We start from the raw sequence: 26,804 nt of genomic DNA, 5'->3' as shown, positions 1-26,804 counted from the left end.
AAAAACTTAAGCAGCAACTTTTCCAATTTCCAATATTTATGTAATTCTCAAAACTTTTGGCCACGACTGTACATGATTAAACAAATACAAATATATATATATATATATATATATATATATATATATATATATATATATATATATATATAAACATGTGTAGGCGAAGCAGCTGGAGATACAGAGGGAAATTGACACTTTCAGGGTAGAACAATGACAGTGATGTATAAAAACCCCAGAGGGTAAATCGTCTGCCCTCAATTAGCTCTCCCACTTTATCCTGATCGCTCTTCATTACACATTCATCTGCAGCTCATCCGGACACAAACGTCTGCAGCAAAGCAAACATCTTCTGTTGATTTGCAAATGTAGAAACTGACTGCTAATCATTCTGCATGCTTGTGTTTGTTGACACATCTCTGGAGAGTTTAGCTTGAATTTGCTTACAGCAGCATTCAAATCGGAGCTATTAATAGGATCATGTATGCATTTGTGCATGCATGATGTTTTTTTATGGGGTTTTGGTTGTTATTGGTTTCATATCAGACACTAAAAAACAAAAAACTGTAATGTTTGGCACATCTTTATTCATTATAAAAAAACAAGACTTCATTAGTTTCTCTTTGAGAAATGGCTTGTTGTTCATGCATGGATAAATAAAGCCTTAATCAATGTTTTCACAATTGGATTCATTCATAACAATAAAGACACACAAGACTGTTAGTGGCAAATCCAAAAATTAAAAACAACAATAACATCACAAAACAAAAATATATATATATAATAATTGTGATTTGCAATCATTAATTTTTTGTATTGACAAAATTGAGGTGCATATACAGTGACAAACACATATTTGTAACCTTTTCATCCAAGAAAGCCAGGAAATAAATACTGGTCCTACTCCAAAGGAAGAAATCTGACAAAACGTAAAAAACAAAGAAACAGACAACTTTGGCACCTACAACATTAACAAATAATCCAAAGCTTTAGGAGCTGCGATGAGGACTAAATTGAACTGATTTATGACTTAAATTTCAGTAATTTAGTTTCGAAATTATAGTGCACAAAATATATGGCATTATATATGGCCTTTTTAGTGGTCTCTATGAAATATAATTTTATGGAAAGGAGCTGCAATCAACTCAGATTCAATTAATTATAAATTAATCTTCAGGAAAAAAATAACAGAGAAGATGCGGGCAATATATATGTAATGTTATTATTATTTAATAATAATAATAATAACACAACAATAATAAATATATAATAAAATATAGATTTTATTCAGAATACATTTTATCAGGCTTGGTTTAAGATGAGGGTGATGAAAACGCATACAAGAACATAAATATTTAATAATATTAATATCTTATTTTTTCAGATTATATATAAATTTTACATAAATTTTATACAATTCTATTTTTTACATTACATTTTTTATCCATTTTCATCATGCAACATCTACATCTCTATATATATATATAGAGGAGAAGGAAAGATCAATGTGCTTAATTTTCCTGCGTAATAAAATCCCAGCAACTGTTTTAGGTTTATTTCACACATGGCATTCAGACAGACCGTATTTTCCCACACAGTCCTCCATTCCACCCCAGAGAAACAGATCATTTGAGTCACGGCGGCCTCGTTTTGTTCTGCGTGGACCGCCGCGGAGGAACCAGTGAAAAGGAAAGAGTTCACAATCTCCCATAAACCCCTGCTGTTTATTCTCACCCGGGCACGGATGAAAACACTAAGGCACCGCCTCGATTTCTTCAGCTTCGATCAAACAGGCCTGATCGGAGGACGGGGATCTGAAGGGCGGGTGGTACTCGATCAGGTTGAGGACGGATGAACCCGAGTCGTTTCTTTGGTGAATGAACCAAACCACGGCAGAAATGAGCACAATCAGCACCACGCTCATGATGACCAGAGCTGACAGAAGAGGACTGCCCTCTACAGATCAGGAGGAGACAGAAATATGATCACCAACACAAACACAAGATGCTTTCTGATGGTTTCATGGATTTACAATGAACCTGACGGCTTCAAACAAACACAGTCATGGACATAAGGTCTTTTAAACTCACTTAATATACATATATTACAGTATAGCAAGATTACATTAACAGCAAAATAAGATCATGCTTACTAGGTGGACGTTTCCAGACTGCCTCTGAAAAACATAAAAATGATTGAAAGTCAAATCACACTTTTAAATCTTTACGGGCAAAGCATACCAAAGCACCAAAAATATGCACTAATATGTTCTTTCCACAATATTATTTTAGCAAATTTATGATGTTACATCATTCACTGCACCTGAAGCCTGTGGATGGCCCAATTACTCAAAAATAAATAATTCAATAAATATGTGAACGTGTAAGAACTAGAAAATTGATGTTAACCAAAATGAAATGTCAGGAGCTTGTGCTTAAATCTAAAAAAAACAACAACGCAAAAATAAAAATACAAAAGACATTTGCTAATTGATATAATCATTTAATAATCAATACATTTTTAAATGTTTGTTTTAACTATTTAATAATGATTTAATTGAGTAAACTGGCCCTCCATTGAAACCAGCTCAATACTTCAAATAAACAAAAATAAGCAAAAAGCACCTTTCTCCATTGAAAGCCATTCATTTATAACTGGTGGCCATTAGGGCTGGGATAAACGATTATTTTTTAAACGATTAATCTAGCGATTATTTTTCCGATGCATCGATTAATCTAACGATTAATTTTTCAGGGCGATTCGATTTCGATTAACTCCCCATTAATTGACTACTAACAATTTATACATGTTGATTTACATATCTGAATGAAAAAAACATGAATTCCTTAACATTGCAATATATGTTTATTGCTCTTAAAATTACAAAATAAAAGACTGTCTAAGAATGCATTCCTTTGCACTTGTATAGAGATAGCATTCAATAAAACCTTGAAAACACATAGCTTACTGAAACAAGCTTACTGAACACATAGGGCCTAGCTTACTGAATAAAAGTTCTTCTTTCAGATGAAAATAACAACTTGATGTCTAGCATTCAATAAAAAAGAGGAGGAGAGAGCAAGAAGCGCTTGTGTTGTTTGAAGACTGTGAGTGCGCGCGCAGCCGGGGCTCTCTCTCGTACGCGCTCTGTCACCGTCACTCACCGATCAAATAAGGCTTTGACAGCCGCCAAAAAAAAAGATCAATGCAGAAAAACCCCTGGATTGGTTATATAACGTTGGACAGAATGTTGATCCGGCCATCGCGTATATTCAGCGCACATAAGGTAAACGTTTTGCAAACGTTTTTTAGAGAAATAAAAACAGGTCGACGAATCGATGCGCATATTTTGCGTCGACGTATTTTTTGCGTCGACGTCATCGATGACCTCGACGCGTTGTCCCAGCCCTAGTGGCCATAGAACTAGAATTATTATTATAGCTGTAGGTGCATGCTTGTCCATTTTATGATCTTGGTCCTGCGGGGTTGTTTGTACTTGAATAGATTGATAATAAAAGTAAAAATGAAAGTGAAAGTGACATGACATTCAGCCAAGTATGGTGACCCATACTCAGAATTTGTGCTCTGCATTTAACCCATCCGAAATGCACACACACAGAGCAGTGAACACACACACACACACACACACTGTGAGCACACACCCGGAGCAGTGGGCAGCCATTTATGCTGCAGCGCCCAGGGAGCAGTTGGGGGTTCGATGCCTTGCTCAAGGGCACCTAAGTCGTGGTATTGAAGGTGGAGAGAGAACTGTACATGCACTCCCCCCACCCACAATTCCTGCTGGTCCGGGACTCGAACTCACAACCTTTCAATTGGGAGTCCGACTCTCTAACCATTAGGCCACGACTTCCCGAAAACACAATGTCCATACTTAAAAAAAAAAAAAAAAAAAAAAAACTTGGTTATTCCAATTGATTTATTGTCTCCTTCTTGATTCAAAATTTCAAACAGCAACAAACCATAAAGAAATAACAGTGTCCATAACGACGCATCAGAACCAAGATCGTAAAAATGGACAATCATGCACTTACAACTTAAAGTCAAAAAGTTTGAAAAATGTGCGACCTCTAGTGGCTTGAAATAAAACATGAAAAAATGCCTCCTACAATAGTGGCTTCGAAAATGGCTCCTATAATAGTTAACTAAAACTGGGGGAAAAAAAACATTTATTATAGTTTTTTACTTAAAAATAAAATAAAATAAATGTTTACTGAAAAAAAAAAAAATATATAGATTTAACGATAAAATCGGCTAAAATAAATACAATTTAAATAAAAATGAATAAAACTATAGAAACAGTAAAAAAGAATTGTAAATAACTACACAACAAAATTACTAAAACTTTAACAAAAGTTATGATAAAAATGGAAAACACACAAATAATGAAAAACTATAGTAGCGTCTCAATTAACCCTTCGCAAAGACACTCCCCTATTAGTTACTGTTGCTATGTCCAACAAGCCACGGGGCTCTCACTGCACACAACATACACCGCAGAGCAAAGAGGAAACTGAGAGACAACAGCACAGGTTACCTTTGGTATCAAACAAGAAATTCAAACAATAAATACCATTATGTGGCTCTTTAATACGTCGTGACAGATCCTCTTTACTAGTTACACCACAAAATCCACTTGAACATCTAAAGGCATCTTATCTCAACCTTGGAAATGGCAGATTCAGTGTTATGATTGGTCAGTCATATCAAAATAAGACTGAAGTGTGCACTTACTTGTCTTACACACTACTCCGTTCTCAGGCTCTGTCGTGCAGCTGACGTTTTCCCACTTCCCCGTCTCGGAGTGAAGAACGACACACGTGTCCAAGAGCACCAGATCAGTGTCATCAGAGCCGCCGTCCTCCCAGTTACTGTAGCTCAACACACTGTTATCATCATGCCACCTGAAGACATCTTCTGCAAGAATCACACACACACACAGAGATGTGCTTGTTATGAGAAATATTGCACAGAAATTCTCTGTGAAAACAAATGATGCACTCTACAATAAAGATCGGTTCAGAGTTGTACTTTCCTTGCAATCATTTCCACCATGAAACATGTTTCACAAGTTCACCTGCACATATATAATGAAGGTATAATCACATAAAGCCCATTCGGACAGCTTAATATGGAAGTTAGTAATAAATTAAAAGAATGTGATGTAAGCAGGTGTTTATATATTCATTGAGAGGCGTTATGATTGACAGGCTTAGCTCCTCCCAATTCTTAATTTAAAACTCAATGAAAAAATTTATTTTTTTATTACTTTTTCTTTCCAAATATAATCATAATTAAATAAAAATATAATTTAATATATTATGTATATATTTTTTCAAATATGATATTCTATAAAAAATATATAACTGAAATATATATATAAAAATATAAAAATTATAATTATCAAAACAATACATTTTCAGAGACACACTTTTTAAACAATGACATAAAGTGAATTGTTTCGCCCTATTTTTGTTTCACAACTTATTTTTGCAATTGCAACAAAACCTGATCTGAACAACATTACTATAAAAGCACATGCAAACACCTGATGAATGAAATATAATGCAGCACTGGGCTGAATCTGTGTCACATTCTTAGTGAGTCATGAACACATGATCAAAATTCACTTTTTCCTCTGGTTCACTGTTCAATAACGAAGTGAAGTCTTTCATCATGAAGCATAAACAGTCTGCAGCAAACATGTAGCGACAGGAATATGCTTCTATAGTTTTCACTCTGAAGATTCTGGGCTCTGGGTGTGGAATGGATGATTTATTCTTTGAATCCACAAACCCCCTGATCAGCTCCTAAAATAACAGGATTTCCTTTGTGTTGTGAGACCACACGTGTGAAAATAAAGGAAGACTGCTTGGAAAGCTGATGGGTGTTTACATCTACATTATGTATGGACTACCAATAAATCTTAAAGATACAGAGCAACTTTAAAGGGCCAGTTCAAAGACACTGTCATCATTTACTCACTATTTAAACTTGTTAATGTTGTCAAACCTGCACAGCATTTCAAACAGCACCATTTGAATGGAGAATAAACATAAAACAGCTTTGAACATTCTGCCTTAAATTTCATTTTGTGCTTCACTTACAAAAGAACAGCTCAGAATAACATGAGTGTGAGAAACCGGTGCCAAAATATTTATTTTAGCATAAACTAACCCTTTAAAAGTTAAAGCAAAGTTGAAGCGTATGATTCACTCAATTAGAAGTCATACAAAGCGTCAGCAACACCACACGTGCTCAAAAATAACAGAACTGGTCAAGATTTTCCAAAGCACTTCTCCTTTAACGGTCTCGACTAAAAGCACTGACTAGGCAACAGTCTGGTAAACAACTCTTTGCCAAGGCCTCTGGTTTGAACAGATCAGTCGAGTTCAGCTGCATTCCAGTGTAGAGAAACTGGACCGCGTGCAATAATCTGCCTAAACATGTACGACAGAGCTTTTGATTTTTTAGTCCATAAAGGAGCAACAAATCTTATTTTTAGAACAATTTACTATTTGATTCAATGCAAAAGTTGTATTTTACTTTATAAAACAGAACTTGCACAATGAATTACATAGTTAAAAATCCTTGAATGTTTAATTAAATTTGATTTACATGGCAAAGAACAAAAAAAGTGATATTGTAGACAAAAAATGCAAACATTTCTATGTAAAATTTGATTTAATTCTTTAGAAAAACTTTTTTTTAATTCTGAAATTTACTCATAATTCCTAATAATTATATATATATATATATATATATATATATATATATATATATATATATATATATAATTAAAAATGTTACTTGCTTGGTTAAAAAAAATAATTATAATAATTATATTCACAACCCATACCAATTCTGTAATCTGATGCATCTCTGACTGAAAACATATTTAATAAGAATCTAAGGCGGGACTTGAATTTTTTCAGGAAACTGATTGGCTCCTGAAAAGTGGGTGTTACTTTCCAGAATGAAAGGGGGGGGGGGGTTAAACTAAATGGAATTTGTGATGTGATGGGAACAGTGTTTTCTCTACTTCCTGTTGGCCTTCTGTAGCAAATTGTAGCTCCGTGTAGCTGTTTTTATTTTTTTATTTTTCTCTAGAATCTTTATCTTACTATCACTCTCTGTTTTTTAAAGTGGTAAAATATAACTTAATTCACACCATATTTCTGATATTATCGATCAATCTTATCAGATTAACTTTGATCGTTCACTTTTATTTTATTTACGTGAGTGCAGTACACCTGCAAAGCGTTAGCACTCGTTAGCTTGTCATTAGCGTTTTCATTCGAACCTATCGCTGTTTTCTTTTCTCCTCTCCCTCGCTCCAGTTTTTCACAAGTTCATCAAACAACCGCAGTAAGAGTTTTCATCAAGCACGGTGAGTAATGGCTTCTCCTATCATTGTTTCTTGCACCTCTTGCCACATGTACAGTTTATCTATCTCTGTCGCTGATGAGGGATTCACATGTGATAAATGCAGGGAAATAGTTAGGCTGACAGAGAAGATTTCAGAATTAGAGACACACATCCAAACTTCAATTGAGGACAGTAAGAATGTTAGGGCTCTAGATACGGCTTTGGATGCGTCTAGCTCAGGGATTCCTGTACATTGTTCGGCTCCGGAAACAGAGCCCCAGCAGCAGGGCAACTGGGTGACAGTGAGGCAGCGTAGTCGTGGGTCAAAACACCGCTCTTCTGTTCCGATCAAAACATTAAACAGGTTCTCCCCACTCAGTGATGCACCCACTGAGAAACCTGATGAAAGTGCTCTAGTTATTGGTGATTCTATTGTACGGAACGTGAATATAGAGACACCAGCCACCATAGTCAAATGTTTACTGGGAGCCAGAGCGCCTGACATCTTGGCAAATTTAAAAGTGCTGGCTAATGCTAAACGTTAATACAGTAAGATTGTTATTCATGCCGGCGCTAATGATGTTCGACTTCGCCAGTCGGAGATCACTAAAAATAACATTAAAGAGGTGTGTGAACTTGCAAGCACGATGTCAGACACTGTAATATGCTCTGGTCCCCTCCCTGCTTACCGTGGTGATGAGATGCATAGCAGATTGTCATCACTCAATGGCTGGATGTCTAAGTGGTGCCCACAGAATAACATAGGTTTCATAGACAATTGGACGAGCTTTTGGGGCAGACCTGACCTGTTTAAAAGAGATGGTCTTCATCCCTCCTGGGGTGGCGCCACTCTTCTCTCTAGAAATATGGCAAATAGTCTTAGTGTTTATACTTGACTAACTGGGGCCCAGGTCAGGAAGCAGACAGACTGGCTAAACCGACCGTCTGCTAGCTGCCTCCCGTCACAGAGGTCAGTTAATTCTCAGCACATAGAGACTTTTTCACCTAGATATCACACTATAGAGACTGTGTCTGTTCCCCGAACTAGAAAATACAAAAAACGTCCAAACCAAGTTAAGATTAACAATTTAATTGAGGTTCAACAAATAAAAAACAGAAGCAATATGGATAAACAAATGATAAAGCTTGGCTTATTGAATATCAGATCCCTTTCTACGAAAACACTTTTTGTAAATAATATGATCACTGATCATAATATAGATGTACTCTGTTTGACAGAAACCTGGCTAAAACCTGATGATTACATTATTTTAAATGAGTCCACCCCCCAAGATTACTGTTATAAACATGAGCCACGTCTAAAAGGCAAAGGTGGAGGTGTTGCTTCAATTTATAACAACGTTTTCAGGATTTCTCAGAGGGCAGGCTTCAAGTATAACTCGTTTGAAGTAATGGTACTTCATATAACATTATCCAAAGAAACAAATGTTAATGATAAATCCCCTGTTATGTTTGTACTGGCTACTTTATACAGGCCACCAGGGCACCATACAGACTTTATTAAAGAGTTTGGTGATTTTACATCCGAGTTAGTTCTGGCTGCAGATAAAGTTTTAATAGTTGGTGATTTTAATATCCATGTTGATAATGAAAACGATGCATTGGGATCAGCATTTATAGACATTCTGAACTCTATTGGTGTTAGACAACATGTTTCAGGACCTACTCATTGTCGAAATCATACTCTAGATTTAATACTGTCACATGGAATTGATGTTGATGGTGTTGAAATTATTCAGCCAAGTGATGATATCTCAGATCATTATTTAGTTCTTTGCAAAATTCATATAGCCAAAATTGTAAATTCTACTTCTTGTTACAAGTATGGAAGAACCATCACTTCTAACACAAAAGACTGCTTTTTAAGTTATCTTCCTGATGTATCCAAATTCCTTAGCATATCCAAAACCTCAGAACAACTTGATGATGTAACAGAAACTATGGACTCTCTCTTTTCTAGCACTTTAAATAAAGTTGCTCCTTTACGCTTAAGGAAGGTTAAGGAAAACAGTTTGACACCATGGTATAATGAGCATACTCGCACCCTAAAGAGAGCAGCCCGAAAAATGGAGCGCAGCTGGAGAAAAACAAAACTAGAGGTATTTCGTATTGCTTGGCGGGAAAGTAACATATCCTACAGAAAAGCATTAAAAACTGCTAGATCCGATTACTTTTCTTCTCTTTTAGAAGAAAACAAACATAACCCCAGGTATTTATTCAATACAGTGGCTAAATTAACGAAAAATAAAGCCTCAACAAGTGTTGACATTTCCCAACACCACAGCAGTAATGACTTTATGAACTACTTTACTTCTAAAATCGATACTATTAGAGATAAAATTGCAACCATTCAGCCGTCAGCTACAGTATCACATCAGACCGTGCACTATAGACCCCCTGAGGAACAGTTCCACTCATTCTCTACCATAGGAGAGGAAGAATTGTATAAACTTGTTAAATCATCTAAACCAACATGTATGTTAGACCCTATACCATCTAAGCTCCTGAAAGAGGTGCTTCCAGAAGTCATAGATCCTCTTCTGACTATTATTAATTCCTCATTGTCATTAGGACATGTCCCCAAAACCTTCAAACTGGCTGTTATTAAGCCTCTCATCAAAAAACCACAACTTGACCCCAAAGAACTAGTTAATTATAGACCAATCTCGAATCTCCCTTTTCTGTCCAAGATACTAGAAAAGGTGGTATCCACACAATTATATTCCTTCTTAGAGAAAAATGGTATATGTGAGGATTTCCAGTCAGGATTTAGACCGTATCATAGTACTGAGACTGCTCTTCTTAGAGTTACAAATGATCTGCTCTTATCATCTGATCGTGGGTGTATCTCTCTATTAGTTTTATTGGATCTTAGTGCTGCGTTTGACACAATTGACCACAACATTCTTTTGCATAGACTTGAATACTTTGTTGGCATCAGTGGAAGTGCATTAGCATGGTTTAAATCGTACTTATATGACCGCCATCAGTTCGTAGCAGTGAATGAAGATGTATCCTATCGATCACAAGTGCAGTATGGAGTACCTCAAGGCTCAGTACTAGGGCCGCTACTCTTCACGCTTTATATGTTACCCTTGGGAGATATCATCAGGAAACATGGTGTTAGCTTTCACTGTTATGCTGATGATACTCAGCTCTATATTTCTTCGCAGCCCGGTGAAACACACCAATTTGAAAAACTAATGGATTGCATAGTCGATATAAAAAACTGGATGACGAGTAATTTCTTACTGCTAAATTCTGAAAAAACAGAGGTGTTAATTATAGGACCTAAAAACTCTGCTTGTAATAACCTGGAACACTGTCTAAGACTTGATGGTTGCTCTGTCAATTCTTCATCATCAGTTAGGAACCTAGGTGTGCTACCTGATCGCAATCTTTCCTTAGAAAGCCACGTTTCTAGCATTTGTAAAACTGCATTTTTCCATCTCAAAAATATATCTAAATTACGGCCTATGCTCTCAATGTCAAATGCAGAAATGTTAATCCATGCATTTATGACCTCAAGATTAGATTATTGTAATGCTTTATTGGGTGGTTGTTCTGCACGCTTAGTAAACAAACTACAGCTAGTCCAAAATGCAGCAGCAAGAGTTCTTACTAGAACCAGGAAGTATGACCGTATTAGCCCGGTCCTGTCAACACTGCACTGGCTCCCTATCAAGCATCGCATAGATTTTAAAATATTGCTTATTACTTATAAAGCCCTGAATGGTTTAGCACCTCAGTATTTGAATGAGCTCCTTTTACATTATAATCCTCTACGTCCGCTACGTTCTCAAAACTCAGGCAATTTGATAATACCTAGAATATCAAAATCAACTGCAGGCGGCAGATCCTTTTCCTATTTGGCGCCCAAACTCTGGAATAACCTACCTAACATTGTTCGGGAGGCAGACACACTCTTGCAGTTTAAATCTAGATTAAAGACCCATCTCTTTAGCCTGGCATACACATAACATACTAATATGCTTTTATTATCCAAATCCGTTAAAGGATTTTTAGGCTGCATTAATTAGGTAAACCGGAACCGGAAACACTTCCCATAACACCCTATGTACTTGCTACATCATTAGAAGAATGGCATCTACGCTAATATTTGTCTGTTTCTCTCTTGTTCCGAGGTCACCGTGGCCACCAGATCCAGTCTGTGTCCAGATCAGAGGGTCACTGCAGTCACCCGGATCCAGTACGTATCCAGACCAGATGGTGGATCAGCACCTAGAAAGGACCTCTACATCCCTGAAAGACAGCGGAGACCAGGACAACTAGAGCCCCAGATACAGATCCCCTGTAAAGACCTTGTCTCAGAGGAGCACCAGGACAAGACCACAGGAAACAGATGATTCTTCTGCACAATCTGACTTTGCTGCAGCCTGGAATTGAACTACTGGTTTCGTCTGGTCAGAGGAGAACTGGCCCCCCAACTGAGCCTGGTTTCTCCCAAGGTTTTTTTCTCCATTCTGTCACCGATGGAGTTTCGGTTCCTTGCCGCTGTCGCCTCTGGCTTGCTTAGTTGGGGACACTTCATCTACAGCGATATCGTTGACTTGATTGCAAATAAATGCACAGACACTATTTAACTGAACAGAGATGACATAACTGAATCCAATGATGAACTGCCTTTAACTCTCATTTTTGCATTATTGACACTGTTTTCCTAATGAATGTTGTTCAGTTGCTTCGACGCAATGTATTTTGTTTAAAGCGCTATATAAATAAAGGTGACATTGACATTGACATGTCAGCCAAAAAGGAAAGCTCTTTCAGAGCTAGAGCAAGGTAGTACTATACATTTTGCTGAAAGGTTACAAAAAATATATTTTTAAAATCTGCACCGATGATGCATGAAACAGTAAGAAAAGCAAATATGTTAAATTCTAAAGTTTAAAGATCTACAAAATGTTTTCAGGTGAAGATCAAACTTACCATCGCTGTCGTAGTACATCCCAAGCCAGATGCTCATTTTGCCTTTCCATACAGAAGGGGTGTACTTAATGATGAAGTCATTCTCCTCAGCACTTTTTACTGTCACGAGATCTAACAATGTAATATAGGGAAGGTTAAACTCCACCATACAGTGAGTGCATAAAAACTAGTTCAGTGTGTTACAGTTTGGAAATTGTAAAAAAGTAACCACCATATCCTCTGCACATGTCTTTCGCATCTTGAAGGTAGTAGCTTTTGGCGATGTCCTCTTCTCCATGGACGAAGTGATAGCAGCTGAGGCCGAAAGGCAACCACATGCGTCCATCTGCAGGACATTCTGCACGGAGAGAACTTTTAACATCTCAACAAGAGTCTCAAGGCAACAAGTGGTAAAAGCTCTCTCTTTCATGCTACTTGGAGGTTTTCTTCTAACCAGCCATCAAGTGACAGACTCACATTTTAGTGACATTTAGATTTAGATTTCTTGCAAGTCTTGCTAAACAGTCCTGCCCACAGAGAAATGTCATTGGTTTGCACTATTTCTGAAACAACAAAAATAGCTTTCATTTCTCTCAAATCAAATATAGCGCCAGGTAATAGGTCTGAATAACATTTGGTAACAAGAAATGCAAGAACTAATGATGTTTGTTTGGATAATGTCATAAACAGTGTTGGGGGTCACACATTACAAGTAAACAGGAGTTATGTAATCAGATTACTTTTTTTTCTAAGTAATCAGTAAAGTAATGCATTCATTTCTAATTTAAAAGGAAATATCGGAGTTACTTTTTCAAATAAGTAATGCCAGTAACTTTGTTTTCCCATGAACTGACTGACTCATCTGTCCTCATGTTGCACAAAAACAGATTCAATGCAAACTCAGAATATGAAGCAAACCTGCTGCAATAAGTAAATGTTTAACACAAATACCCTTTATGTATTTTTACTCTCATTTTACTAACCAGTGTCTTTGCTGCTGACCTTCGATTATCTAATTCAGCCATACTAATAAGCAAAAATGACTTTAGATAAACATAATATTTGTGTTCTTTCTTTTTTTTTTCTTTTATTGCTGAAATGTTGAACTTTCTACTCCATCCTAACCCTACAGAAGTGAATTTACATTTCCTTCATCATGATGCTTATTCATATCACTTTTGGTTTGAAAGGGCTTTTACATTTGCCAAAAATGTAACTTTTTATATTTTAAAAAATCAAACAAGCAAGCCCGGCCCAGAGGAGAAAAAGTAGCGCAATAGTAACATAATGTATCACTTTCCATAAAAAGTAACAAAGTAACTTCCCCAACACTGTTCATTAACGTCTGAAGTTATCGTATGGCTTCATAAGACGTGTAATATAGCGCAAAAGTCATATGGCAGCACACAGTTTGTGTATGTAAATGTATGACAGACTCGTGTGCGCGCTGAACTTCACAGTTGTTTGCGTCGCCAGAAAAAAACCAAACAGTCACGAGCTTCGCGTTAAACGCAGATCAAACACACGCTAAAGCAAACCACTCACCAGCAGTGTCCTCTCCTTGCACAAAATGACACGTTAGAATGAGAAAAACGATGTCAAACAGCGAGAAACGACGAGAACTGGAGTCCATGTTTTCAGCACAGCGGAGAGATATCCTTCACGGGTGCGCGCGGAACGCGTCACACACACACACACACACACACACACACACACACACACACACACACAGTGTCAACAATAAAGTTTTATTTTCACGATTGCTACAATTTGGCGGCGACACTTCCAACGCAACAGAAATAGACAATATAAAAAAAGTCTAACGTAAAAAAAGAGAGAAAATTGTAAAGTAGAAACATAGTTATTAGAAACCGAATGGCTAAATAAATACATAAATAAATAATAAGGTATTTTTATAATATCTCACTCATTACATGAGTATTGAAAAAAACTGTATGAAATTATCAATAATGCTGAAAAAAATAGTATCCTGTATGTCTGTGGAAGGTCTATTTTACTTCTTGTATATTTATTATTATTTTTATTTTTTTTCTGTGTGTGTGTATTACTATGTATGTGTTTTGTATTGTATTATGGATCCCTCTGGGTCTGGAAATAAAGTTTAATATATATCCATTACAGAATTTGTAATGGTTTTACTGGTTATGATGGGAATTATACTGGTCTTAATGGAAACTGCATGTTGCCTATTGGTCTCTACTGGTAATCGGTCGCCTTCTATTGGTGAGTTGTTAAAACCACTGAATCCTAATGGAATATGTCAAAAACACACCACAGGAAACCATTTAAAAATGTTAATGGTTTATAACGTTTGTAATGGTATTTGTAGTGGAAACCATTAGAATTTCTGTAATTGGTTTATTATTATTTTTTTATTGAAACCAGCCTAAACTGGTGTGCTAGTCTGATCTGGTTTAAACTGGTTTAGGATGACCTCTGTGATGACCCTTGCTTGTCATTGGCTGTTACATTCTGCATTTGTAATCTGAGACTGTACATTATTAAGTTTTATTTCTGTTTATTAAAGCACAGAGAGATGACTGATGGCCTTTTAAATGTTCTTTTGGCACTCTTAACTAGTTTAAAGAGTTAAATCCAGCTGTTAAATCCCACAGGAATGTGTAGACGTGAGCGCTGACCTGTGTCTGCAACAGTAATCTGATGCGGTCATTATTACACTCGAGCAGACATGGATAAAACAACCGGACTGACCTCAGAGTCAGAGAGAGATGAGACTCCTAATGTTTGTTTGCTCATAATTTTTTAAGTACTTTGATAGGTTTAAAAATGCAGAAAAACCAATGCAAGTTTAGGGACAAGCTTTAATTTGAGGCAGTCATGAAAATATTATAAATATTATTTTTAAAATCTGAGACACATAGTGCAAAAATAAACAGTCAGAAATGTTAACACAAACTTAAATAATGTTGCACTCACCAGACTTTTTAAGAATAATATCAGGAATAAAATAAATGTGTAATCATTGCCAGCTCAACAAGAACTTTGTGCTGAGAGCCTCTTCTTCACGTCTTTTTAAAGAAAGGTTTTGGAGGAATAGACCTTGTGTAAAACACCTCAGATCCAGTGTTGTGCTAGTTACTAACAAATAGTAACTAGTTACAGTTACTAGTTACTTAATTCAAAAAGTAACTCAATTACTTTGTTGATTACTTACACAAAAAAGTAATGCATTACTGTTGAAAGTAACTTTTTAGTGACTTTTTTAAAGAACTTTCTTTAATGCTCCCATTAATGCACTTTTATGCGTTATGGTCTATATACAAACACAAAGTAAAACAGAAAGTAATTTTTAAACACTATTTTGATTAAGTCAGACCAGCACAAACTGAATATTGTATATCACAAGGATTTCTGAAATAAATAACAAAACACCTGAATAATATATTCAGAATCAAAAACTAAAGTGGCTTCTGCATCATAAAAGCTGTTGTGTTGAGCTCTTAAAAATGCTGTATCCACTGCGCCAACACCAACACCATGAGAAAAACATACAGAGAATCATTTAAGACACTTGCTGTAGACCCATTCCACATAATAATATTCATTAAAACTGTCTGTTAACCAGTGTTGGGAAGGTTACTTTGGAAATGTAATAGGTTACAGATTACAAGTTACCCTATCTAAAATGTAATAGTAGTGTAACTTTTTTAATTACTTTAATAAAGTAATGTAACTAATTACTTTTGAGTACATTTTGATTACTTTTATAAATTTCTAATGAATGTTAATTTGCAACTGTTAATCATCTTCAACCATTTTACACCATGCAGGTTTAACCTTACAGTAGTGCTCAATACTGTCAGACTTTCACCATACTTCATCACCTGAATTAAGATGATCACATTTGAACACATCCACCACACAATCAGACTTTACTTAGAGATTGATCTGAAGTTCAAAGCAGATTTAAAATCAAAAGAAATAGTTTATAGATACTGTTTTTGAAACCAACTCTTTGCATAACTACAGGCATCTAACTGCATCTAACAATGGTTTGGGGAAAAATAGTTAATAAAAAAATAAAAGCATATACATCAACTCAAATACGGTTATCTAATAAGCATGTGTACTATTTTGTCTACTAAACTCCTGAAACATTGGTGTCTTTTTGAAACACTGCTGTCTCTTTGTATATGATATGATGATAGTTTCTCAAAATAAGTAAAAAATGCTCATGAAGTGACTCAGAGCAGTTCTAGAGATTAATTTCCATGAGGGGCGGACTGGGAAAAAAATAGGATGGGAAATCTCCCACTCATACACCCACAACACATTCTGAAACATGGACAACCCTATTTTTTTTTGGACCTGACATGAAAAAGATTTAACTCCTTAGGTTGGGGGACTTGCAACGTAATTAAGAGTTCTCTCCTGAACTGCACCTTCACTTCCATTATCCACCCATCTCTCTCATGACTTTAATACTGAAGATTTTTATTTGACTTTTACCATGTTTTGTAAGTGCAATTTTGTTTTTTTGGCAAATGAATTACCACTTGTATTTATTTTTACTACAAATTCCATAATTAAACCACGGTTAGTGCCATACCATAGGCTATATTAATTTTCCTAGGGGTTGTGTTTTTGTATGCACTAGCTCCCCCTAAACCTATGATCAAATATGATGATTTGTCTGCTAACTTACTACTGTAACATTACAATAGATAATAATGACGTCGTGTATACAATATTTTGAGTGAGTGTGAGCAATGTGCTGCTGCTGCTTGACTAAGTAAACAAAGACAAAACTACATTAGCATATTTACAGATGAAACTGACCTGCACCTGAAACCCTGAACACAAGTGTCGCTTCTCTGCTCCAGCTGTGCGCTTACACAGTTCTCTCCGGTCTCTCTCTCTCGCATTGATTACTCGGAGTCTGATCCAAACCGTTCGGCAAAGGCGCGGAGAGCGCGCGAGCCCAACCATTGCCAGTCACGACTAACTGATTCATGATTTATTAGAGATTTAATTATCGAATGGCGGATTCGGAAATAATCGCTTTAGTATATTCGGCCTGCAATTATACAATAACAATATTAAAGTAGAGGGCCAAATCGTCTGCCAGGCCACCGGGAAAAGTCCCGGTTCTCCCAATGTCCAGTCAGCGCCTGATTTCCACAGACACGCAGAACGTGCAGGATTCATATTCAGTCTTTTTGCGGCTTAATATTCACAGACATCAGTCCATATCGGGTTTTGATTCAAGTGTACTGACCTACTTTTGATTTATTCGTCCAAAATGTGGCATATTGCGTCATTATAGGCTGAATTCCATTTTTATGACTGGATTCTACGAATGTGTTTTCCGTGTCTCGGAGATTATGGGCCATATGTCTTAGTGAAATTTGGGAAAGTATAAGCTGTATGTGGATGTGTGTAAATATTCAAATGTAATCCTCTTTGTAATCGTTACAATTTTCATAAGTAACTGTAATTTAATTACTCATTTTTTCTTAGTAACTGTAACTGATTACTGTTACATTTATTTTGTAATTAAATTACGTAACGCCGTTACATGTAACTAGTTACTCCCCAACACTGCTGTTAACACGTAGGAGCTTGCTGCATGAATCCGTGAGTAGGCTACAGTTTACAAATCCGAGGGAAAGGATTGCGAAAGGGTGCGCGCAGATTATGAATTCGTGGGTACAGATTCAAAAATCGAGGGTATGGTTTACAAAATCTGAGCACACAGATTGGAAATTCGTGGGCTAGGATAGGACATTCGAACCAGAAAGACACAGCTTACATTTGAGTAAAAGGTTTTTGTCTTTATGCTCAACTAAAGTGAAATAATGAGCATATTTCCACTTTGAGAAACTCGTGTTGCTCCCGCCTTGACTCGCCATGACTGCCGCACATACTTGAATAAACGGAAACACGCCCACAGTGCGTCTTCGTGTTTACAGTGGTTGGCATCCACCAATCCTACAATGCGTCGCTGCTGCAAACAGGTTAGGCTGCACTTCAGTCAAAATTAATTAGTTTTTTAAAAAGTAATGGACAATGCACCATATGGTAACGGTAACAGAGTTAATTTATTTAAAAAGTAATGTGTTACAGTATTAGTTACTGTCAAAAGTAACTGCAGTAACACGTTACTAATTACCCATTACTGCCCAACACTGGACAAACTGACTCAAATGATTCGCGATCCCGCTCCGAACTCCCTAACTGACTCAAATGATTAGCGATCGCCAAACTGACTCAAATGATTTGCAATCCTGCTCCGAGCTCCCGAACTGACTCAAATGATTCACGCTCTGAACTGCCAAACTGACTCAAATGATTCATGCTCCGAACTCCAGAACTGACTCAAATGATTCGCGAACCTGCTCCGAGCTCTCAAACTGATTCAAATGATCCGCGAACCCGCTCTGAACTCCAAATCCGAAGTTCCCATCCAAATCAAATGACACCACCAACGCTACTATTGGCTTAGTTCCCTAATTTCATAACATTTACTGAAATTAAGGTACGAAAAGTATGTTGTTAACAAATAAAATATCAATATTTACATTCCGATCTGCTTTCCACGTCGAAACATCCACGAATATACCCAGGTGAGCAGATCACTCTCTCCCTATTTGATTGCTCTAGTCTTTATCCACTCATCATCATCATCAACCACCAATCAGAACACACGAGGACTCTTTGACCACAGCTGCTGTGCTTCTAAAGCTCTTGCAGCATGCAGCTCAACACTGGTTTTCTCTGAGGGGGTCGGATCACATCAGATTGTGGTTAATCTTGCAGATCATGACTTATATCTATTCTTCCTCTCCCTGCAGTTTGATAATATAAATATTCCTCCTTTGAACTCCCACCTCTTCTGTGGGTTTTATTGTTCTGGGTCTGAATCTGGGCTCCTGGGGTCGCAAAAAAGAAACATTTTCAATCTCCAAGGTGAACGTTATGACAAGAAATAGTAACTAGTTACAGTTACTAGTTACTTAATTCAAAAATTAACTCAATTACTTTGTTGATTACTTACACCAAAAAGCAATGCATTCCTGTTAAAAGTAACTTTTTAGCTACTTTTTAAAAGAACCTTCTTTAATATTCCTATTAATGCGCTTTTATGCGTTATGGTCTATATACAAACACAAAGTAAAACAGAAAGTAGCTAATTTTTAAACACTATTTTGATGAAGTCTGACCAGCACAAACTGAATATTGTATATCACAAGGATTTCTGAAATAAATAACAAAACACCTGAATAATATATTCAGAATCAAAAACTAAAGTGGCTTCTTCATCATAAAAGCTGTTTTGTTGAGCCCTTAAAAATGTTCCTTTCACATCTTAAGTATGAAAACTATCAACAATGGACAACATAACACAAAACATTTTGAAATAAATAAATGAAAACAATCTGAATTATTCAGAATCAATTTCGAGAAATATATATATATATATATATATATATATATATATATATATATATATATATATATATATATTCCTGGATGATGGACCATCACCTTCAACTCAACCTATATATGTAAATGCTGTTTAAACATGAAATAATGCATGCATGAGAAAAACATACAGAGAATCACTTAAGACACTTTGCTGTAGACCCATTCCACATAATAATATTCATTAAAACTGTATGTTAACACGTAGGAGCTTGCAGCATGAATCCGTTTACAGTTTATAAATCCATGGGAACGGATTGCGAAAGTGTGCGCGCAGATTATGAATTCGTCCTGTAGATGGCGCTCTTGCTGCATGGATTGATGACAGTAGTTTTCCTCAAACTTGTACATCACTGCACAGCTTGAATGTTCCTCATCAAACACACCTGATTCAACTCTTATTCATCAGATCAAACACACACACCTGTTTGTTTTTGTGAAAAGTGGGTTCATCCCATAGGCGTAATGGTTTTTATACAGTACAAACTGTATATTCTATGGCCCTTCACCAACCCTACACCTAACCCTAACCCTCACAGGAAACTTTGTGCATTTTTACTTTCTCAAAAAACTCATTCTGTATGATTTATAAGCGTTTTTGAAAATGGAGACATGGGTTCTGTCCTCATGTCACCCTCTCCTTGTAATACCTGTGTCATACCCATGTCATTATACAGAGTTGTGTCCTGATATTTCACACACACACACACACACACACACACACACACACACACACACACACACACACACACACACACACACACACACACACACACACACACACACACGCACACGCGCACACGCACACGCACACGCACACGCACACGCACACACACACACACACACACACACACTTTTTTTGTTGTTGCTAAAACTCTGACACCTGCTGGTCGAGATGAGTTACTGCAGGTCGCCGGGCAAACTCACTTCATCCAAAAATGACTACATTTATTATTCTGTATTGAGTTTATTTCAATTGATGGGGTTAACTTGTTGTATAACATTATTTATTTTGCATTGACCAAAAAAACGTCTTCATTGCATTGCCCAAGAAATCGTCTTCAGTTGATTCTAAAAGCATAATTACAGTTCAATATAATAATGTTCAAAGAAAAGCTATATACAGTGTTATATTGTAAAATATTTATTTTTTGCATGGAAGAAGTGAATGGCACTTTTTACCTCTGAAACCCAACTGCTGTGCTCTTTAAAGCAGAATTCATAGTGTGACATATTTTCTTAATAACACTGAAACAGAATAAACATCAATTGATTAGAGACTGAGAGAGATGTGCAAACTTAGAGAAAATCTCATTCTGCTCTCAGAACTGAACATGAAGCGCTGAGAAAAACAGCCTCTGAAAACCAGAACAAAGAAATGAGTTTCTGACTGAATGCAATCATCCTTTCAGTAAATCTGTTCTTTCATGATTCAGGTTTTGTTTTTCATGTATGGCATAATATTGTATATCAGAAAGGACAAAATATACATGCTACACTTCCAGATAATTTAATTATAATTTCTATCGTTATTTTATTTTTTTACATAGACTGCATGCATAAATTTGATCTAGCCATATAAATTGTATTTTAAGCTATAAATAACTAGAAAAATATTAACTGCAAGAAATAGCCATGACTTTTTTTTTCTTCCCAAAATAGGTATAAAATAGATTTTATATAGCCTACATATATATATATATATATATGGGAAGTTATTACTTAAAATGAAGAAATATTTCAGACACTATTATGGTGAGTAAATATTGTAAATGAGTTTCATGACTTTTTCAGCTGCATTTTGATGCATAAATCTATCTAGCCAAATAAATTGTATTTAATACTATAAAATAATTAAAATATTCTCTACTGAAATGTCCGTGACTTTTTTATATTTTATTCATCTATATTTATTCATCAATGTTTCCAGGTTTGAGAATCATCATTTTGGATTTTCAAAAAACAAAAATAAAAAATATATAATATGTAAAATTTATTTAAATAATCATGTTTTTAAACACAGATGTATTGAAAATATATTTGATTTTTCTATTGAAATAAAATAGGAAAACAAGATTTTAAAAATGTAATAAAAAAAAATACGACATACGGTTTAATATCTACACCATTTCTAGGTCACTTATGTAAGTAAACCATGGTCATGTGACTCTTTATGATGCTCTTTGGATCATCTGAAATCATGCTGGAGAACATGATCTTCAGGTTTAGTTCATGTAACACAAGTCCTGCTTTATTAAATCAAAAAACACACCAAAAACTGATGCATTCCTTTTTCAGTCAAATAGTTAAGCTAATAATACTAATAACTTCTAAAGCAAAACAATGCATTAATTTTCACTAACACTCTCAGATGTTTAGTCTGTGAATGAAGACACAACATGAATAAAACAAAAATGTGTTTTTATTCAAAAGTTCTCAAAGAAAGTAACAGAAATAAAGCTTAATTAACAATCTACTAGAAAAACAAAGAGGAAAAGGGAGAAAACTTTTCTTTTTTTTGGCTTAAACACTGAGAAAATAAAGGAAACAGATACAGAGGCAGGTTTCTGATAAACCGAATGTACAAGATACCGCTGACATGTAAAACAGAGAAAGAAATTACAAAATCAACTCTCATATAGACATCTCTATCAAAATCTTTTTATTGGTTTTATTTTTTCAAACAGTCTGTACAAAACGTCTCTCTTCATAAATTATTACTTTTCATATAACTTAATGGCTGTCTAGTACATGATTTTTCATATTCATGAGCAATTTCTCTCTGCACAACAAGCCTTTCCAACTCTTTGACCCAGACACAGATTGGCACTTCGGATTCGGATGTTACTAGCAGCATGAGCCACACAAGAACTCCACAGAAACACACACACACACACACACACACACACACACACACACACAGATGCACGTCAAGAATGGACTCGGCTGTGAGCTGAGCACCGCGGATAACGCTGGACTCGGTCTGAAAGCAACAGTATAGAAGCTTGTTTCTGACACCGGATAAAAAAAATAATAATAGTCAAAGGAAATTGTGACTTTTTCCTCACAATTCAGATTTTTTCTTGCAATTATGAGTTTATACTAACAACTCACACTTTTTTCCTCACAATGGCAAATTTCTATTGGTTTTTTTTTTTTATAGTTTATCGTTTTTTTTTAGTTTATATCATGCAATTGTAAGTTCTAAACTTGTAATTGCAAGTTTACATTTCACAATTCTTTTTTTTCCTCACAATTCTTAACTTTTTTTTCTTGCAATTCTGAGAAAACAGACATAATTATGTAATGTTAACTTGCAATTGCAAAGAAAACTCTGATTTGTGAGATTAAAAAGTTGCACTTACCTTATTTATTAAAGAACAAACAAACTGCATGTAAACTTAGAATTCAGAGAAAGTCTGAATTACAAGAATTTAACTTGCAGCTGTGAGAAAAAAAATGTCAGAATTTTTGAGCGAAAAGATGAAAAGTCGCAGTGACCTTATATTTTGTCTTTTATTTTCTGGGTGGAAAAAATAAAAACAGAATTGCGAAATATAAACTTGCAATTACAAATGTATAATTTGGAAGTGCAAGATATAAACATTATTTTGAGAAAAATATCTGAACTGTGAGATATCAATTTGAAATGAAAACAAGAAATAATTGAAATTGCATGAAAAATACAAAATTGCGATTGCAATTACCTCTTTTAGTTTTTATTCTGTGGTGGAAATGAAAACAGAGGGAAAAAGTCAGAAGTGTGAGATAAAAAGTTGCAATTAACTTATACTGAGGTCGAAAAAAAAAAAAAACTGAAAGATACAAACTGAGAATTCAGAGGAAAAATATATTTTTTTATTCTGTGGAAGAAACAAGCTTCCATACAACAGTGATGTCTCTGAAAAAATGCAACTTTCAGCATCGCTGTTTCTCATCGGCTCTGTCTCTCTCGCGCTCACACTTTCTCGTCTACTTCCTATGGACTACTGGAATATCTCGTGATGAAAAGCAGCAGTTTTTTTTTGCTTTTGAAACGATGAATCTGAATGCGAAACAACACTACAACGACACTTTCAACGCACAACGTTCCTTATAACGATAAAAAAAAATCCGTTTGAAGAAGAAGAGGATTAAAGTATTTAAAAACAAAAAACCTGACAGAAATCAAGTGTTTGTGGGCAGCTCCAGAGCTGGCCGTTTGGTCTGGAGGGGCGGGCTGAACCTGCTGCCCGACCAATCAAAACAGAGGACAACAAAACTCTGAGGTAGATAACCGGTCAACAAGACCCACCAGGTCAAAAACACAGTCTTTTGGAAGACAAATTAATGAATAAAGCCTTAATAAACTATATTTTGAGTTTAAAAGAAATTTTTTTTTAAAATCCTGTAATGGATGCGATTATTATTTTAAAGGCTGTGTCCTAAAACCTTGTGAGCTGCCAACTGTATTTTCCAGAAAAATCTAGTTTTTTTACTATCTGAAACATGTTGCATATATATATGTTGTATAAACAATTTATTTGATGCAATTATTAAAATCAAGCATGCAAAACATGTTGGTTGGAGTTACATGTTTGATGTTTATAGTAAATGTTTGCTTTATACTTACATTTTTCATTCCTGTTCTAAATTGCATCACATTTAAAGAATTCATTGTGTGGTGAGGGGAACTAAAACACATGCTTATAGTGTTTATGTTTGTAAATTTTAATTTATCTGTAGTTTCCAAATGTAATAAAATTGCTTTTTCTTCTCAATTTTGCCACGGTGTGACTTATATACACCAAAACAACGGTGTATAATGCAATTACATAATGCACCTGTATTTTACATTATTAAGAATTTAATAATAAAACTGCAGTTAACAGTATCTGTGTTTTTTATTTCTCAACAATGCAATTTTGACTTATAGTGTGCCGTATTTTCCACAAAATACGGTACACAGGCAGTTTGATATCTACTTTTGTCACATGCTAAGGAAGCATTACACATATCCTTCACTTAGAAGGCAAATTCATGATGCATTTTAGGTGAAAAATTCATCCAAAAACTGTTGAAAATAGGCAAAAAAAGTTCAATTCTAATTAAAAACAACTAATATTTTTCTGTGCTTTGAACTGTAATTTTACTGCTAATATTCCAATGCAAAACTCCAGTGAAATCTATTTGCACGATGCATGTGGATCGTGTAGAATTACTGAACTATGTAGGCAGCTCACGAGGGTTTTGGAACGGCGCGGTCGTTTCAACCTGTCCTCGTTCCATGTTTTAGTTTCAGTTGTCTCCGCTCTGTAGTGATGTCTTCGTTTAGTTTGTGGCACTTGCTGGATCCAAATCGTCCTTCAAATCGGTGTCCGCATCTCGCCAACTAAAGACAGCTGAATGCATATGTACAAAGAAGGCACATTCTCCACAACTGCAACCTAGTCTGTTATAAAGTCTCAGCGTGGCCTGCCTCGAGAGAAAACGACGTCACTGTCTTTGGTGAAGTAAACTTGAAAGTGCCGAGATTTGTCTGCTATAATAAACCGAGCACTAAAATCTACACTGTCACCTCTCCTGAAGAAGCCTGCTGCTGAAAGTTAACACGGGAGGTTTTACTCTGAACGATATTCGATCTGACTGACAGGCCACGCCTCCATCCCGCCCCCTCATTAGAATACAAGACAAAGCTCCTCCCCCTCCCACACGAGTTCATATAAAGCTAAACTACAACACCGAGATTTATAAACGAAAAGGCAATTATCAAAAATGTGATCGTTCAGCAGAATTTCTACCACATTCAAACAACCAAAGACTCGTCATCGCCTCTGATTATAAAAACATTAAATCCTAATAAAACTCCATCGGTGTCACTCGAAAAGATCGGAAAAAGCAAAACACCGAAATCCAAGCACGGCAAAAATTTTACTCTGCGAGATGCTAAAAAAGCCCTAATTCAGCTGATTTACAAGGCAGCAGCCGGACGACTTTTCTTCGGCTGCTGTACGGGAAAGAGTTTAAGGCAAATCGTATAAGACGGACAGATCGGTCAGACCAAAAAGATGAAGCACACGACAAAAACACATCAACAACACTCACACCGCAAGCACAAACGCATCTTTCTCAGGACGTCCGGCTGATAAATCTCTAAAAACAAACGTCTGTTTCAGTACAAAAGAAGAGAGAGAGAGAGAAAAAACTAATCTGAAATCATAAAAATAAGAAGAATCTCCATGATGATGAAGTTCCTGCATCTACGTGACGGTCCTTGGTAAAAAATAAGTGTTGTTTCCTTAGTAAAATAAAACTTTTCTTTTTCTTCCCATTTTGTTTTCTCTTTGTTAGCATCCTCTGATGAAATTAATCCTTGATTTGCACCTAATGGAACTTATACCAAAATAGTTGAAGTAGTTTTATTATAAAAACCGAGGAACTCATCTTAGAACCTGTGCAAAAAGTCGATTCATCGGTAGAGCCGGTGCTTCAGAGGAAGCTGTTATTGATTTAGCAGCAGCCTGCAAGAGAATCAAACACTTTAAATCCACAGCAACGATGCATTAAATTGATCAAAAGTGACACTTCTATAATGTTAAAAAGACTTGTATTTCAAATAAATGCTGTTCTTTTGAGAGTTCTGATCAATATCATTGAGACTATTATATAAACATATATCTGTATATATCTAGTACACAGAGTTAAAATAAACGAAAATAACAAATTCAGAAATAGGTTATTCTAAATAGTACTAATATTTCACAATATTACTATTAATAATTGAAAATAAATGTTTAGTGTATTTTCAATTTCTTAGCAACAACAAAAATCATTTGTTGAAAAAAAAATCATCATCTGAAGTTTTAGTAATTTTGTTTTGTTGTTTTATTTATTTATTTATATAACAAAAATATATAAAGTTTTGTATTTTATTTTAGTTAATGTTTATTTTATTTCAAACTACAAAAATATACTTTTTCTTTACTGTTTTAGTTAACTATAACAACCCTAGTCCTTTCTGATTT

The 26,804-nt window shown here is 35.6% G+C and overlaps 1 protein-coding gene across 1 annotated transcript; it reads right to left on the bottom strand.

The window, feature by feature from the left end:
* Positions 1-1,479: 1,479 nt before the first annotated feature.
* Positions 1,480-14,038, bottom strand: cd302 (CD302 molecule). Its single transcript, XM_059561294.1, has 6 exons — positions 13,879-14,038; positions 12,566-12,691; positions 12,355-12,465; positions 4,750-4,932; positions 2,150-2,173; positions 1,480-1,953 (listed from the first exon to the last, which is right to left on the bottom strand). Exons 1-6 carry the CDS (start codon positions 13,964-13,966, stop codon positions 1,751-1,753), a joined length of 735 nt encoding a protein of 244 aa, XP_059417277.1. The 5' UTR covers positions 13,967-14,038; the 3' UTR covers positions 1,480-1,750.
* Positions 14,039-26,804: the final 12,766 nt, after the last annotated feature.

Source organism: Carassius carassius, chromosome 11, assembly GCF_963082965.1.
Source record: "Carassius carassius chromosome 11, fCarCar2.1, whole genome shotgun sequence".
NCBI classification, from domain to species: Eukaryota; Metazoa; Chordata; class Actinopteri; order Cypriniformes; family Cyprinidae; genus Carassius; species Carassius carassius.
Note: the sequence above shows the minus strand (reverse complement) of the source record. Positions and strands in the feature narration are given on the sequence as shown.